Source organism: Vulpes lagopus, chromosome 14, assembly GCF_018345385.1.
Source record: "Vulpes lagopus strain Blue_001 chromosome 14, ASM1834538v1, whole genome shotgun sequence".
Lineage (NCBI taxonomy): Eukaryota > Metazoa > Chordata > Mammalia > Carnivora > Canidae > Vulpes > Vulpes lagopus.
Window position 1 is genome coordinate 31,594,223 of NC_054837.1, and position 16,382 is coordinate 31,610,604.

At 51.8% G+C, this 16,382-nt stretch overlaps 1 protein-coding gene across 2 annotated transcripts in view; it reads right to left on the reverse strand.

Moving 5' to 3' along the window:
* SCARB1 (scavenger receptor class B member 1) overlaps positions 1–16,382 on the reverse strand; it is a 73,516-nt gene that overhangs the window by 25,489 nt on the left and 31,645 nt on the right. For both annotated transcript variants that reach the window (XM_041728519.1, XM_041728518.1), the window contains exons 2-5: positions 9,061–9,218; positions 7,351–7,492; positions 4,143–4,346; positions 1,196–1,291 (exon numbers count right to left, since the gene is read on the reverse strand). In XM_041728519.1, coding sequence (XP_041584453.1) covers positions 1,196–1,291; positions 4,143–4,346; positions 7,351–7,492; positions 9,061–9,218 — 600 coding nt within the window. The remainder of the gene's footprint in view (positions 1–1,195; positions 1,292–4,142; positions 4,347–7,350; positions 7,493–9,060; positions 9,219–16,382) is intronic.

Below are 16,382 nucleotides of genomic sequence, written 5' to 3' on the forward strand. Positions count from 1 at the left end.
GGGGGGGAGTACCTGGGGGGCTCAGTGGGTTAGGCGTCTACCTTCAGCTCAGGTCACGATCCTGGGGTCCTGGGATCGATCCCCGCATCGGGCTTTCTGCTCAGGGGGAGTTGCCTTCTCCCTCTCCCTCTCCCTCTGCCCCTTCCCCCACTCATGTTCTCTCCCTCTCAAATATCTTTAAAAAATAATAATTAAAAACAGATAAAGCAAAGAGGTGACACAGGAAGAAATATATTTAAAATCATAATGATGGCCACCCCGGGGACCGTGGGGTGGGGGGAGCTCTCAAAACAGTAGTTCCCTCTGGAAAGTGAGTCTTGGAAGAAAACCACAGACTTCTCACTTTCTGCACCCCTCCCCCTGCCATCAGAGCAAGTTTGGTCATGTGTGCACGCATATCTGTGCAATGAAAAAACAAGCCAGAGAGGTCGAAGAGGCTCCCCTGGGAATGGTTATTGCTGGCTGCAAATGGCGAGCTGGCCACTCTGTGCACGGCTGGGGGTGTCACTGGGCCCCGGAGCCCCGGTCTTGGCAGCGGCCACCGTGGTGAGCACTCCGTAGCTACCAGCAGCACCATGTACTGTCACTCACGTGCAAGCATCACGAGAAAAAGCTTAAACTTAGGTGGAAAACAGCAAGCTGTGGAACAGTGCACGTGGAATGATTTCATCATGTTCAGAGAAGCAGCAAACCCACCATGTGTCTATGCACACACACACGGGCATGGAACGGGTCCCAGCGGGCAGGATTCCATACCCACCACTGCCCACCACTGCGTTCCCTCTGTGCGCCAGGGAGCAGGATGGCCGGTGTGAGACATGGTGCAAAGGGGACATGAGATCTGTCCCTCTTGTTTTGTTTTTTTAATGTGAACGTCTTCCTGTGTTTCAAGTGTGATTTTTTTTTTTAACTCAATAATATCTTCTAATGCAATGGCTGGTTACAACATCAGTGTGTTACCTTTGAGGTATTTTGTAAATTAGGAACAGAAGGAAAGTAATAACTCACTTCCTGGTACCCACTAGGTGCTAACTAAGTAGAGTTTCCATCCCCCACCCATCCATCCAGATGATGAGCTAGTCGAGCCTTAACCACGGGGAATGCCCCGCCTCCGGGAGCTTCTCCATCACAGATGTGACCACCCTCCAGAGTTTGAAGACAAACAAGGAGCACAGCCAGGTGGCCCTGCCCTCACCTTGCTGAGCCCATTCCACTTGTCCACGAGGTGGATCCTGCTGAAGTCTTTGACCCCCGTGAACACAGTGAAGATCCCAGAATCAGAATTGTTCAGCTGTGGATAACAACAGAGAACACCATCCTTAAACCTCAGGACAGGGGCAAAGGCCCTGGGGCCCGGCCCTCAAGCCCACCCGTTCACTTAGAGGCCATTCCCCGCTGCACCCAGAGGACAGAGGCCTTGATACCTTGTTCAGTGCTGCATCTCCAGGGCCTGAGGACCAAGAAGAGGAAGGCTTTCTAGAAGGGGCACTCCCTTGAAAGCATCCCCATCTTCCTTTCCCAACTCACGGAGAGTCTCCTTCTCCCAGGTGAATAGCAGAATGACCACCTCACCCTCTTCCCCAACTTAAAATAAAGCATGGTCATGTGACCTCTTCAGTCAATGAGACAGAAGTAGATGGGGGGGGGGGCATGCTCTTTCTGGGGTGGAAGCTTTAGGAGCTCAGGCATGCTTTTGTCACCCTGCTTTCTGCTGCGGCATAGGGGTCGTGCAAGTATGTCTAGCTGTGACCTCCCTCAGTCTGAGTCCCTGAGTGGCCACAAAGAACAGAGAGCCTCCTGGTCACCCACACTGACACGGCATATGAACCAGGATCAAGCCACTGACATTCTGGGGCTGCTTACTCCACAGCATGACCTGGTCCCTCCTAGTGGATTTAGGACCCTACACTTACTGAACATGTCCTAGATAGTAAGGCCCAGGCTTTGGCACTGAGGTTCTTCCCTACAAAACACATGTCTAATTTACTGCAAAGACACACAAAGCAGGTGCCTGGGTGGCTCAGTGGTTGAGCGTCTGCCTTCAGCTCAGGTCGTGATCCCGGGATCCTGGGATCGAGTCCTGCATCGAGCTCCCCACAGGGAGCCTGCTTCTCCCTCTGTCTATGGCTCTGCCTCTCTCTGTGTGACACATTAGGGACACATAAAAAAAATACCAAGAGGGCAGCCCCGGTGGCGCAGCAGTTAAGCGCCACCTGCAGCCTGGGGTGTGATCCTGGAGACCCGGGATCGAGTCCCACATCGGGCTCCCTGCATGGAGCCTGCTTCTCCCTCAGCCTGTGTCTCTGCCTCTCTCTTCGCTCTCTCTGAATGAATGAATAAATAAATCTTAAGGAAAAAAAAAAATACCAAGAAATGAGTGACTGCGGGGCGAAATCTAGAAGCACCGATTCCCTGAGACCCAGGCGGCTCCCTCCGTGTAACATGTACCGTGTAACGGAATACACATTAAGAATTCAATAGGGTTGTTTACCAGCTGAGTGGCTAAATCAATGACTAGTTGGGCAAACAGGCTCCAGGGCAGGGCCCGGTCTAAAGCCCTGCTCTGGCCTCCTAAGATCTGAGTCATGGCACCCATTCATTCTGAGCTTCACGGGCCTAGACCTAAACCATTACGAGGGAAGAACAGGAGCCCTGAGACGCTCGGAGTGCGAAGAGAGCAAATGTATACATACAGTTAAGCGGCGCCTGAAAAACAGTAGGAGCCCCAAATGCTAGTCTTTATTATTATTGTTATTAACAAAGGCTCCCCCAAAAGGACCCTAGAAGAATAATCATTATAGACAAAGTATATCAGAGACTGACACCTAGTACCCAAAGTCTATTGCTCCCTTTTCCCCTTTGTAACAAAACCCAAACCTTACTCAGGGCATCAGCACAGCAGCTAAGAGGCTACATTTCCCAGCTTCCCTTGCAGCGAGGTGTGGCCCCTTGACTAAATTCTGGCCAAAGGAAATGTAAGTAGAAATTGGTTTTCTCCCTCCCAAAGACGGAGACAGCTGGCGCATGCTGTTTTGTCCTCAACTCCCCTGCCTGCCTCTCCATCCCCAACCACTTCTTTCCTTCCTCTTATGCTTCCTGGGATGTGGTAGCTGGTGCTCTCGCAGCCATTTTGGGCCATGTAGTAATCTGGAGTATGAGAGTCACACTGTAAGGATGACAGAGCAAAGAATTCTAGATCCCCAGAGGATATGAAGACACCACATCAACACTAAGCAGTCACTGCTGGAATGTTATTTTGGGGTTTCCGTTATACACAAATATATATTACAGGGATGCTACTCACTTTGTAATAATTTTCATTCATTCACAAGTTTGCAAGATGTTTTCAAAGGAATCATGTCACTTACTCCAAACTTGCCAACTTACCCACACACTCAGAACCTGTCATCCTGGTTAAAAACGTGTTAAGTGTCTATCACATGCCAGGTACAGGATCACAATTTCTCCCTCCCGCTTCCCCCAAGACAGATCAGCAGAGCCCAAAGGGGAGGCTGAGTCTGGAGCAACCCAGAGGGCTCGTTAAAACCTATGGCAGAGGGAGCCGCAGTCCGAAGTCAGACTCTGCATCAGATCACAGCTCAGGCACCCAATCACTACCAGGTGACGGGGGTCACGATAAAGAAAAAAGCAGGCAGCTGAGAGCAACGTCGTAGTCAGCATTTGGGACCTGCCTCCCCAGCAGCCACTCCTTCTCCCGGCAGCAGCCCTCAGCTGTCCATGCCCAGCCCAATCACATCATCTCAACCTGATCAAGCTGCACCTAAGTCAATGCCTAGGGTTTTCAGGTATATAAACCAATTGATTCTCTATTTCTAGGGCACCCGTGGCTCAGTGGTTGAGCATCTGCCTTCGGCTCAGGTCGTGATCTCAGGGTCCCGGGATTGAGTCCCGCATCGGGCTCCCCACAGAGAGCCTGCTTCTCCTTCTGCCTATGTTTCTGCCTCTGTGTCTCTCATGAATAAATAAATAAAATCTTAAAACAAAAACAAATTCTCTATTTGTCTTAGGCCAGTTTGAGTTGGGTCTTCTGCCATTTGCAACCCACTGTCCCCAGGTCCCCAGCCAGGCTGTCAATGGAGAACAAGACACAGGCCCCGAACTCGTCACTGGGCCACACTTACCTCTGCAAATAGCCCAAACTTGCCCTTGAAGGGTAACATGTTTGGGAGGTACTTGTTGATGAGGTGTATGAGGGGGTCCTCATAGCCCCACATGATCTCGCCTATGGTGCGGTTCATGAAGGCACGCTCCCCAAGGGTGCTGAACGCCAAAGTCATGATCAGCTTCAGGCTCATGGGCTTATCTTCCATCATCATCGCCGCAGCCTACAGAGCAAGGGGACACTGCAGGTTACAGGCTAGACACAACTGGCCCACACACCCCTGACTTGAGGCCAGGCCTGAGGCAGGGTTCATCAATGGGAATGAACTTCGGGCCCAGGAAGGTGCCTGCAGCAGATGTGTAGGGTGTCTGGGGCATCCAGAACCATCCTCTCTAATCCTCCAGTAACAGGACCACCTGCGTTACGAGATTCAGGAGAAGTTAACTCCATCCTCAGTCCCAGAGGCAGGCACATGGCAGGGGCCTGGTTTGAGAACGTGTACAGGGCCCAATCAGAGCCACAAGAAGTGGGAAACATTCCACGAGGGCTGTCGGATAGAAGGGAGAGCTTCCTATTCCCTCCTTGAAGGCCATAATCACCCTAAGGGGCAGGTCTGCCAGAGCAGGGCACCAACCCAATCTGGGCAACCCAATCTGCACCCTAGATCAAGCCATACCTGAAACCAGCCAACCTCTGCCTTTTTTGTAACATGAGCCCATAGATTCCCTTTTTGCTCATGATGGTTTGGAGCATCTTTTACTATCCCCTTGTATCCAAAAGAATCTTAATTAAGACTCTACTCCACTTCCTTATAGCTCCCTCCCAAATGCCAAGAGTCCCAAAGATCTGCTCTACCTAATATCTAGGTGCTTAGAATGCAGACGAATTTATTTTTTAATTTCTGTTCTCCTCTGGAGATATTGTCTTGGCACTTGGTTTATTTTTTTAAGGCACCTCATCCCAAGGTAAGAAACGTGGCACTCACGTAGTCACGCATTTCCTAAAACGTGGGCCAAAGAGGTTGGGTTCCTTGGGAACTCACCAGGATCTCCTTACCATTATAATAATCTTTGAAAGGTAATAAACACAGGATTTTTTAAAATCACAAAAGGATATATAGTACACAACCCTGTCCAACCCCTGTCCTTCCCCTTCCCATTCTTCTCCTCCAAGGCTGCCCACTGCTATCAGTTCTTGAGTATTCCTCCAGAGACATCCACAACCAGAGACCAGCACACTAGGGTCCATGGGCCAAAGCCAGCCCACCACCTGTTTCTGTACAGTCTGAAAGTTAAGAATTTTTTTTTTTATATTTTCAAATAGTTGGGGAAAAAACAAATATTCAAAAAAACCCATGAAAGTTACATGAAACTCACCTTTGGTGCCCATGAAATAAAGTTTTATTGGAACACAGCCATGCCTACTCATTCATGTTGTCTTTGGCTCCTCTCGCGTTAGCAGGCCGAGCTGAGTAGTTCCAACAGAGACCACGTGGCCCTCAAAGCCTAAATATCTACTATCTGGCCCTTTACAGAAGAGGTTCGCTCACCCCGCTCGAAACATATAAAGAAAAAGCACATGTGTGTAAGTGGGCGTGTGTGTGCAAGTATTTCTCCTTTATAAATAATAAGCGGTGGCACCGTGTGTGGGTTCTGCACCTTGCCTCTCCCTCACGTCAGTGTACCTTGGGGACTGCTCCGCACCACTGCCTGCGGCCCTGCCTCCTACTGCTGGCTGCATCCTCAGGCACTGCCCGGCCGCAATAAATTCCCACAGTGAAACACGTTGGAACAATATTTAGGTTGTTTCTAGAAGTGTGCTCTGACAATATTGCCACAATGACTACCCTTGAGCGCAAGCATCTTTTCTCTGTGTTATCCTCTCAAGAGGACACGGCCCTACAAAGGAAATTTTTGAGGTCAAAGCCATGTGCAATTTATATTTTAGGTCAGCATCTTCCAACAGCTCATACCGGTTCTGTTCTTCGTGACTACGTGAGACTGTCCATTTCCACAAACGCTCACAACCCCTGGGGCGCTATCACACAGTCATTGCCAACCTGGTCGGTGGGGGGAAGGTGCCTTCACTGCCAAAAATGAAGGATGTGCCTGGGGGTGGGGAGGAATGGGGAGGCAGCTGTAAGGCTTTGGGATGCACCTATTCTTCTGTCCTGTCCAGCCAATGGATTCAGCAGGCGAGCTCACGTCAGATCCAGAGCCCGGCCCAGCGCCAGCCTTGGGATCACCGGCAAGGAAACAAGGGAATGTGTGTTAGGCCCATAAACACTGAGCGCTGGCAGAAAGTGAACACAATAGGCCTGAGGCTTCTGTCTCTCTAGAAAGGCCCGCCCCCAAGGTTGGCCCATGGCTGGCGTCTGGGAACTTGGGTTTCGAGGGGGCTCCCAGCACTCCCTGACTGATGGGGGGCTTGTGGTGTCGGGACTGTGTGTACAAACAGTGTGCTTCATGCTGACCACCTGGGGATCTGAATCTTGGGAGGAGCCAGGCAGAAGGGGCCTGCGTGACCAGCCCCCAATAAAAGCCCTGGGCACGGAGTCTCTAGTGTTTTCCTTGGCAACAACCGTTCACAGGTGCCACCACAACTCGTTGCTGGGGGAACAAAGGGTGGCCTGTGTGGCTCCCCTGGGACAGCTCATGGAGGCTGGATGCTGGTCTCCACGCCATGTGCTTTTTCTTCCCTTTGCTGCCTTTGCCCTGCTGCCTTTGCCCTTCTGCTGTAATGAATCACAGACGAGAGTGGGACAGCGCGCTGAGTCCTGTGAGCCCCCCAGGGAGGCAGCAAGCCTGGAGGGGGTCTCGGGGACCTTGGCACACCATGGCTAATGGTTAGTGAATCCAGCTACCGCTAGGGTTCTCACCTGCAGAGAACAAAGGCCCTGCGTGCAAATGCTGCAGAAGAGGACATGGCCTGCGGGGGCCCCATGAAGTCCCCCACCAGGACCTCCCTGTGAAGATTCTAGATTTGTAGAGAGAGAAGGGAAAGACAAGGACTTTGGCTGACACCCCCAAACCAGGGCAGAAGGATGTGCCTGGGAAACTCAGCGGGCGGCAAGCCGGGTCCCAAGAGCCACAGGCTGTACCCCCCCCCAACCCTAACGCTGAGCGCCAGCCCGGGCAGGGGGAGGGGGCAGGCGAGAAGAGAGATGGAAGCCCTTGGGGGCAGAGATGAGGGCTGGGGCCAGGGGCGCGGCCGGGGGGCAGCCTTACCAAGACCAGGATGTTGGGCATGACGATATAGTCGCTCTCTAAGCCATGGGATTTGTCGGGCTGGAACTGGAAGCTGCGATACTCAAGGAATGACACTGTGTCATTGTCATTGAAGGTGATGTTGCTCTTGTGTCTGAACTCCCTGTGGGCAGGGAAGTCGGTGGTCAGCGGGCCCTCGCAGCACAGGGACAGGGCGCTTGCCAGGAGCCCCCCAAAGAGCACCCCAATCCCAACATGTTCCTCCCCCAGGCCAAGCACCACATCCTTCACAGACTCCCCAGTGCATGTGTGCACCTGCTTCTCCGAGGGAGATCGGTAGCACAGTGGTTAGGAATGTGCACTCTGGAGCCAGAGGGCCCAGGCTCTAATCCTGTTTCCATTACTCACTTCCAGGGCCTCTGTTTTCCCATCTATAAAATGGGGGTGATAACCAGACCCACTTCACAGGGCTGTGGTGAGCACGGAGTGGGTCAGTGCATGTTAAGTACCAGCTGCATTACATGCTCTTGCTCTGCAATCCATTCTCCACAAAGTAGCCAGAGAATCTTTGAAAAGTAGAAATCAGATCATGTCCTCCTCTCCCCAGCAACTCTCCCTTGTATACTGGATAAAATCGAGCTCCTAAGGTGGCCTCCGAGATCCCCACACCTGACCCCGTCCAATGCCTGGGCCTCACCCTCTGCCACTCTTCCCCTCACTCATACCACACCAGCCACTCAGGCCTTCTCCTTTCCGGACTACCAGACTCTGCCTGACTCAGGGCCCTTGCACTGGCTGCCGCCTCTGCCTGGGGCCCTCTTCCCCCTACATTTTCACACGGTGGCACCCCCTTCTCACCACCCACGTTCAGGGAAGTGTCCCCTTGACAGAGGTCCTCCCTGACTCTCCAGTTAGACCAACTCTGTCCACGCCCCTCCCTCCAGCACTCTCCATGCTTCACCTTCCTTGCTCTCACCACACTTAGGATCACCTGATTTGTTCACATGATTACTCTCTCCCATGTCAGCTCTGTCAGGCAGGGGCTTGGATCTGCCTTTCACAGTGACCGGCACAGTGCCCAGTACACAGGAGGTGCTCAATATATGCTTCCAGAATGAAGAAATGAACATGAACTTTGGCAAACCAACACAGAAGCCTTCCATGGACAAGCTCCGCCGGGATGGCAGGTCTGCAACGGGGTTCATCCCAGAAAGCGGGATGGGCGGGAGCCTGGAATCAGGCCTTATACCAGAACAGTCCTCCCTCATCTCTCGGAAAACTGCTCCAGCCGATTCAACAAGCTGTGCTCTCCCAAAGACTGTGACCAAGCGAAGAGGCCGTGGCAGCAGTGGTAATAATGTGCTGGCAAGGAACGTTTCCTGGGCACGTACTGCATACCAAGCCCTGTGCTAAGGGCGCCCCACTTTCTCATCCACTCCTCATAACGCCCTCTCCCATGGTGGAGACTGTCATCCTCATTTTACAGATGGAGAAACTGAGGCACGGGGAAGGCATGCCCTTTGCCTGATTGCAGGAGGTTGCTCTCCAGAGTGCCAGGTCTTGACCACCAGAACACCAGCTTGGGGGAAGCAGACTGACTTTGTGCAAACCCCTCCACAACTAGGGGCCTCGGTTTCTTTTTCTGTAAAGTGGGGAAATGACCTTCAACCCTACAAAGACTACCCGCCTGGGAGACCCAGTCCACCCCAGTTCAGCCCCCTCCATCCTCACCTGTACACGTAGGGCCCGCGCTCCCGCACCTGCGGCTTCTGCCCCAGGAGGACTGCATCGGGGTTGACAACGTCGAAGAAGTAGACGGACAGGTAGAAGGGGACAGGGATCTCCTTCCACATGTTGAAGGACAGGCTATTGGGGTCGATGCGCACATTCTGCAGGGGGAGCAAAACAAACAGGGCCATGAGGAGGGTGTGTGGAGGCCCCCGCCAGGGCTGCCCAGAGCCAGCCTGCGTGGCCAGGCCCCGCCAGTGCATCCGGGAGGTGGCTCCTGGGTGGCGGGGAAGCTCTGCACACGCGCTGCTCCAGAGTGTCAGTTCACAGCCAATGTATTCCTGCTGCTACTTTTTAAAATGTGTTTTAGTAACAGAAGCCTGATCAGAGATCAGGAGGTAGCTGCAGCCAGGCTGCGGGATTATGGGCTCCCTGTGGCCGAGTGCATCATTCATTCACGCTACGGAGCATCTACTACGTGCCAGGCATGTTTCTAAGGGCTGGGGATAAATGAGTGAACGAGACAGACCCCAATCCCAACTCTGTAGTGTCTTTAATCTACCAGGTATGAAACACGAAGGCACAACAGGTACTGTGTGAGAGGCAGGGCGCGGGGAAGAAGATTGCAACTTTAAACAGTAGTCACACAAGCAAAACACAAGCAAAAACAACAAAATAAAAACAAAAGGCAGTGAGGGGAACACATGGATTTGGCGGGGCGGGGGTGGGGGTGGTAATTCCACATAGAAGCAAGGCCAGTGCAAAGGCCCTGAGGCAGGGAGGTGCCAAGACAGAGCCAAAGAAAATAGGTCTGCAGCTTGTCTGTCAGATACACAGATACACTGGCCTCTAATCCCTGCCTTGCTCCTCAGCTCTACAAGCCCTTGCTGCAGTGTCACAAGGAGGTTCCCTCTCATACCACCCAATCCCCCCCAACATGGCCGGCCACATCATGGGCCCCACAAGGCTCAGAGTCTGGGTCTGACACAGTGACCCAGGCCATCAGATAGATACCTGATACCACAAAGCTAAGCATCCTCGGTAGCAAGCACCACCTTCCATGTTCCTTTGAACATGGCCTTCCAGGGCAAGGAAGCCACCTCTATTGTCCCCAAATAGCCAAAACCAACGGGCAGAGAGACTCCAGAGGAGGTGGAAGGCAGGAGCTGGCTGGTCAGGCCCAGCCCCGTGTCCCCAACGAGCAGACTCTGGGAAGGAACAAATAAGGAAGTAGCCAGATCCCAGGGCCACAGGGGCAAGATGGTCACCTCCTGAGCCTCAGTTTCCCCATGTGTACAATGGAAACCAATGACTCTGTAGCCTCAGCCATATCTCACTTGACCAACATGATGCTTAAGTGAAGAAAAGTTGAATTAATTGCCAAGAATAAAAAACTGGAAGATTTCACATAAAATCTGGAGTTTTTTGGGGTATAATAATCATTTGCTAAACACATCTTCCTACCAGCCATGGAAGCCACAGGATCATTTTTATATCCAGAGCATCTAACACATACAAATCAAGGTGACTCATAAACATGATTTGGACAAAGCAACAAAGACTCTGTGGAATCTCCCTATTGTTTCTATACCAACAATTTTTTTTTTCAAGATCAAACACACCCAGGGGCCAATCGAATGCACACCTTCAGGCCATAGTTGGGACACGGGCCACCCCTTTGCCACGCCTGTTGCAGCACATCGCCAGCACCATCAACTGGAAGAGGGTGACCTCCTCATTTTTTTTTAAGATTTTATTTATTTATTCATGAGAGACCCAAAGAGAGAGAGAGAGAGAGAGAGAGAGAGGGGCAGAGACACAGGCAGAGGGAGAAGCAGGCTCCATGCAGGGAGCCCGATGTGGGACTCGATCCTGGGACTCCAGGACCATGCCCTGGACCGAAGGCAGATGCCAAACCACTGAGCCACCCAGGGATCCCCTTCCCCATGTTTCTAATGGGGAAACGGAGGCCTGGAACGGTTGGGTGGCTCTCCCCAGGCCCCACACAGCAGGTCTGACAGCAGAGGTGACCCTCCCAGACCCCGGGGACACGGGCTTGGTGAGTGGAATTCATCCTCAGGTGAGCAGCTGCTGGGCTGGCATGGGGTCCACCAAGGATGGAAACTCTCAAATCTTCAACAGGCCCAAAGGGAGGAGTAAGAGGGAGCTAGTCCCGTCATGCCCTCTCCGCCATACCCTCCCCAGAGAAAAGACACTCACAGGGCTAGTAACTGGGGGTCCCTGTCTGGCCTGGCTTCCGCCAGGACACTCCACCAAGAGAAAACACATCAGACCCAGTTCCTTCTTCTTCTGTGTGTGTGTGTGTGTGTGTGTGAGAGAGAGAGAGAGAGAGAGAGAGAGATAAAAATATGTAACATAAGACCTACCCTCTTAGCAAATATTTAAGTGTAGGATGCAGTCTTTTTTTTTTTAAAGATTTATTTATTTATGATAGACACAGCGAGAGAGAGAGAGGTAGAGACACAGGCAGAGGGAGAAGCAGCCTCCATGCAGGCAGCCCGACATGGGACTTGATCCCGGGTCTCCAGGATCACGCCCCGGGCCAAAGGCAGGCGCTAAACCGCTGGGCCACCCAGGGATCCCTGGATGCAGTCTTCTTAACTGGAGACACGATGGTGTACGGTAGGCAGGTCTCCAGGCTTACTCGTCTTGCATAACTAAAGCAATAATAACAATCACATAGAAAGTTTTGGAGGTGACAGATATCTTTATGCATAAGTTGTGGTGATGGTTTCGAGGGTGTATACTTATCTGCAAACTCATCAAGTAGTACACATTAAATATCTACATTTAAAAAAAAATATATCAATCATACCTCAACTAAGTGGTTTTTAAAAAGACAGTTTCCTGGGGCGCCTGGGTAGCTCAAGCAGTTGAGCGTCTCACTCTTGGTTTCGGTTCAGGTTGTGATCTCAGGGTCATGAGATGGGGCCCTGTGTCCAGCTGTGTTCGGCGTGGAGCCCGCTTAGGATCCTCTCTCTCCCTCTCCCCCTGCCCCATGAGTGCGTGCACACTCCCTCTCTCCCTCTCTCTAAATATAAATAAAAATTTTTAAATAAATAAATAGAATAAAATAAAATAAAATCATTTCTGGTTCCTGCCTCGCTCCCCAGCCCTGTTGCTCATCTGGACCCGGAGAAGTTTTCAGAACTCCAGAATCCCTCATCCACTGTCCAGCTCACTCTGCTTTGGGGACAAATCACAGCCAAAGAAATGAGTCACCAGATAAAGCCACATGTCCCCCCATCTCTCTCCAACAAAAGGGTGCTCCGGGCTCTGGGGCACTGGCTCGCAGTGAGTATTCGATGACCCAGCTCTGCCTTCTGGCTGGGTGACAGCGGATAAGTCACTGCTCCTCCGTGAGCCTCATTCTCTTCATCCGTAGAATGGGCACAATGCTAGGGTTTACCTCGCAGAGCCGCTGTGAGGTTTTACGTGAATTTATCCAGGTAAAATGCTTGAACAGGATATAGCCGAGCCCCAGCGACTGGAAGGTCAGCCAGGTAGCGACTGCCTCGTCTTGTCCTCCTCCCCATCACTGTCACCGCCCCACCCCCACCCCAGCTGGGGACAGACTTTGCACTGATTTTGATCAGCATCGGAGTGGAGGCAACTGGACCAAGCAGCTGATTAGATAGCAGTGCTGGCCAAGCTCACGGCCTTTCACCTGATGTGGCCGATTCTATCCCCACCCCTTCCCCCCAAGGTCAAAGACCACAGCCCAGAGTACAAAGACTGGAATAGAAGACACCACTGCCTCTCATCCAACCAGACCCTCCGAGCCCGTTCCTGGACAGTCAGCAAGGCCGCCCGGAAGAGGGAACATGAGAGCAGAGTCCTGAAAAAGAGTGAGTTGGACTTTGCCAGCGAAGAGGACGGGGAGGGCATTCCTGGAGGGGCCACAGCCTGCATACAGGCTCTCAAGCCTTTGGAGCATGACTACTTTAATGCCCATCTATAACGAATATGTTTCCAAAACACATTTTAAAACTCAAGTGTCCATCAACAGACAAATGAACTGCCACATACGCAAACAACGAAGCACCGCTTGATCACAAGCAGGAACCGACGACCCACCGTCCGCCACACCGATGAACCTCCAGCGCATGTTAAGTAACAAAAGCCAGATGCAAAAAGCGACACACAGTATGATTCCATTTCCAGGACAGCTGGAAAAAGGAAAACATTCAGGACAGAAGCCAGATCAGTGGTTGCCAGAGCTCGGGTGCAGGTAGGGGACCAACTGCAAAACAGCATCAAGAAACTACGCGGGGGTCACGAACACAACCCATCTCTTAATTTCAGGTGCCACACAGGCGAGGTGTACACATCTGATAAAACTCAGCGGGCCGCACACCTAAAAGGATGAACGTATGGGTGTACCATGAAAACATTACGCTGGCATTTCTTTTTTTTTTTTTTAAGATTTTTATTTATTTATTCATGAGAAACATACAGAAAGAAGCAGAGGCAGAGGGAGAAGCAGGCTCCATGCAGGGAGCCCGACGTGGGACTCGATCCCGGGTCCCCAGGATCAGGCCCTGGGCTGAAGACGGCCCTAAACTGCTGAGCCACCCAGGCATCCCTATGCTGGCATTTCTTGATGCTTTAGTGATTTGTGATTCACGTACAAGTCACCCACTTACAGTGTCTAGTTCAGTGGCTTAGATGTATGCACAGAATTGTGCCAACACCACCACTGTCTATGCCCAGTACATATTCATCACCCAAAACAAAACCCTGTCCCCGTTAGCATTCCCCTCCCTCCCCTAGTCCCTAGCACCCCCTCACCTACTTTATAAATTTTCCCTTTTTTCTGATAAAAGAATCATACGAGTCGTCCATTTATGTCCAAAATACCCTGTTTCTTAAAAACAAGCAGAGGAGGACACCTGGGTGGCTCAGCAGTTGAGCATCTGCCTTCGGCTCAGTGTGTGATCCCAGTCCTGGAATTGAATCCCGCATCGAGCTCCCCACAGGGAGCTTGCTTCTTCCTCTGCTTGTGTCTCTACCTCTCTGTGTCTCTCATGAATAAATTTTAAAAATCTAAATTTTAAAAAATTAAAAATTAAAATAAAAACAAGCAGAGGCCACATGTGGCTTCTTTCCCCCAGTATCATGTTTTCGAGGTTCATCCATAACACTCATGTTTTTTAAGAGCGCTCTGTCAAGGTTCATCAAATGTTAACACCTCTCTTGTCTGACAACCAAAATCAAGAGATGGAACATATTTTCGTCGCCTGTTAAAAAGCGTGTGCATGAGCACACCCGTGTTCACTGCAGCACTATTCACAGCAGCCCGACCAACAGGCAAACACAGGGTAGTACCTGCATTCTATGGGACGTTCCTCAGTCCTAACAAGGAAGGTGAGGCCGATACCTGCCACACCACGGATGAACCCAGAGAACAGTATGCTGAGTGGAACAAGCCAGTCACAGAAGAACAAATCCTGTGATCTCACTTATACAAGGTCCCTAGATATATGAAACTTCTATTCTATTCCATTCCGTCTGTAAGATGCTGGCCCTTATAAATGCAGGCACACTCCTGCCCCAGGGCCTTTGCACTAGCTATTCTTTCCACCGCTAATGCTCTTCCAAAGGTGGCCACATAGTCAAATCTCTCACCTGATCTACCCCCCAAATTCCTAAACTCCCTTAACCTGCTGATGGTCCTTGTCGCTTATAATTACGTCTACTGTTCCTTCTCTGTCTCCCCCGCTAGGTCATAGCCTCACAAGGACACGATCTTCATCTGCTTTGTTTGTTGATTCGCTGGGCCCAGAACAGTGCTTGGTACCCAAACTTTTGCTGAGTCAACAAGCAACGTGAGCTCTGGAGCAACTAATGTCAACGTGGAAATGTCTAAAGAGTGGTTACCTGCCTCCTCCTTTGTGTGGGTTTTAAACAGCTCCTACTTGAGAGAGAATTTTTTTTTTTTTTTGAAATACATAGAGAGCATGGCCTACTTGGGCCCCAGCTTGGCCAGGACAGCAGTTCAGGGGACACAGGATGGCCAAAGTTACAATTTTAGCTATTAGTCTATGGTTCAATTAAGTAAATCTGTACAATTACAATTGGGTGGGAAAATTTTCTGGACCTCATAGGCCAGGCCACAGCCTGAGGACAAGGTCAATGGGTGTTGCAGCTCAGGCCACCCTCCAGCAAGGGTAGTCTCCATGGGCTCCTCCATCAGCCCCCAGCTCCCCCCCAAAGTGGGCAGGGAGGGGCTCCAGACACTGCCCAGGGAGAGCAGAACAGCAGTCCCAAGGCAAAGTGGGGGAGCAGGAGAGGAGCCCTGCCCTCCACAGAGAGGCCTGGGGGGGGGGACCCTGAGTCAGCCCTGCCTCCACAGAGAGGCCTGGCAGGGGGAACCCTGAGTCAGCCCTGCCCTTCACAGAGAGACCTGGAGGGACCCCAGGTCAGCCCTACCCTCCACAAAGAAGCCCGGGACCCCAGGGAAGGCAGAAGAGGCCAGGGACTCATGTGCCTGTCGTTCCAAGGAACTCAGACCTTCAGCCTGGCCTCCAGGATGGAGCTGGGATAAGCTCTGAGCTGCGAGCAGCAGAGGCTGAGAGGGGCCCCATGACCCCCAGGACCTTCAGTGCCCCTTGGTCACCAGTGGCAAAGCACGGGACCTCCATTTAGAGCCAAAAAAACATCTCTCGCCAGATCCAAAGAGCCAGGAAGTCCCAGCCCCCTGCTAAAACCAGGCTCCAGAGCCCTCACCAGGCCCATCTCCCAGCACCAAGGCCTCGGCATCACCCCTGGGGCAGTTCTCACAAGGTCACACCTGGGGGGTCCCAACTTGCTCTTCCTGCCCCCAGAGGCTGCGGTGGTCCCTGGGCATGGCCACAGCCCTCCAGCCTCTGCCTCCTTGTGATCTTGCCTTCCTGTCTCTGTGTCCCTGTGCTTGTAGAAGGAATTCTCACTGGATTTAGGGCCCACCTGCTCCTTATCTTAATTTCTTCTGCAAAAGCCCTATTTTCTTTTTTTAAAAGATTTTATTTATTAATTCGTAAGAGAGGCAGGGACACAGGCAGAGGGAGAAGCAGGCTTCCTGAGGGGAGCCCGATGTGGGACTCAATCCTGGGACCCCAGGATCACACCCTAAGCCAAGAGCAGATACTCAACCACTGAGCCACCCAGGTGTCCCCAAACCCTATTTTCAAATAAGGTCACATTCACAGGTAATGGGTTAGAAGTTGGACATATCTTTTCCGGGGGAACGGGGGATGCTACAAAGTCCAATACGGGGCTAAGACCAAGGCAAAGCTAAATGACCTGAGCGTCACTTGAACCCG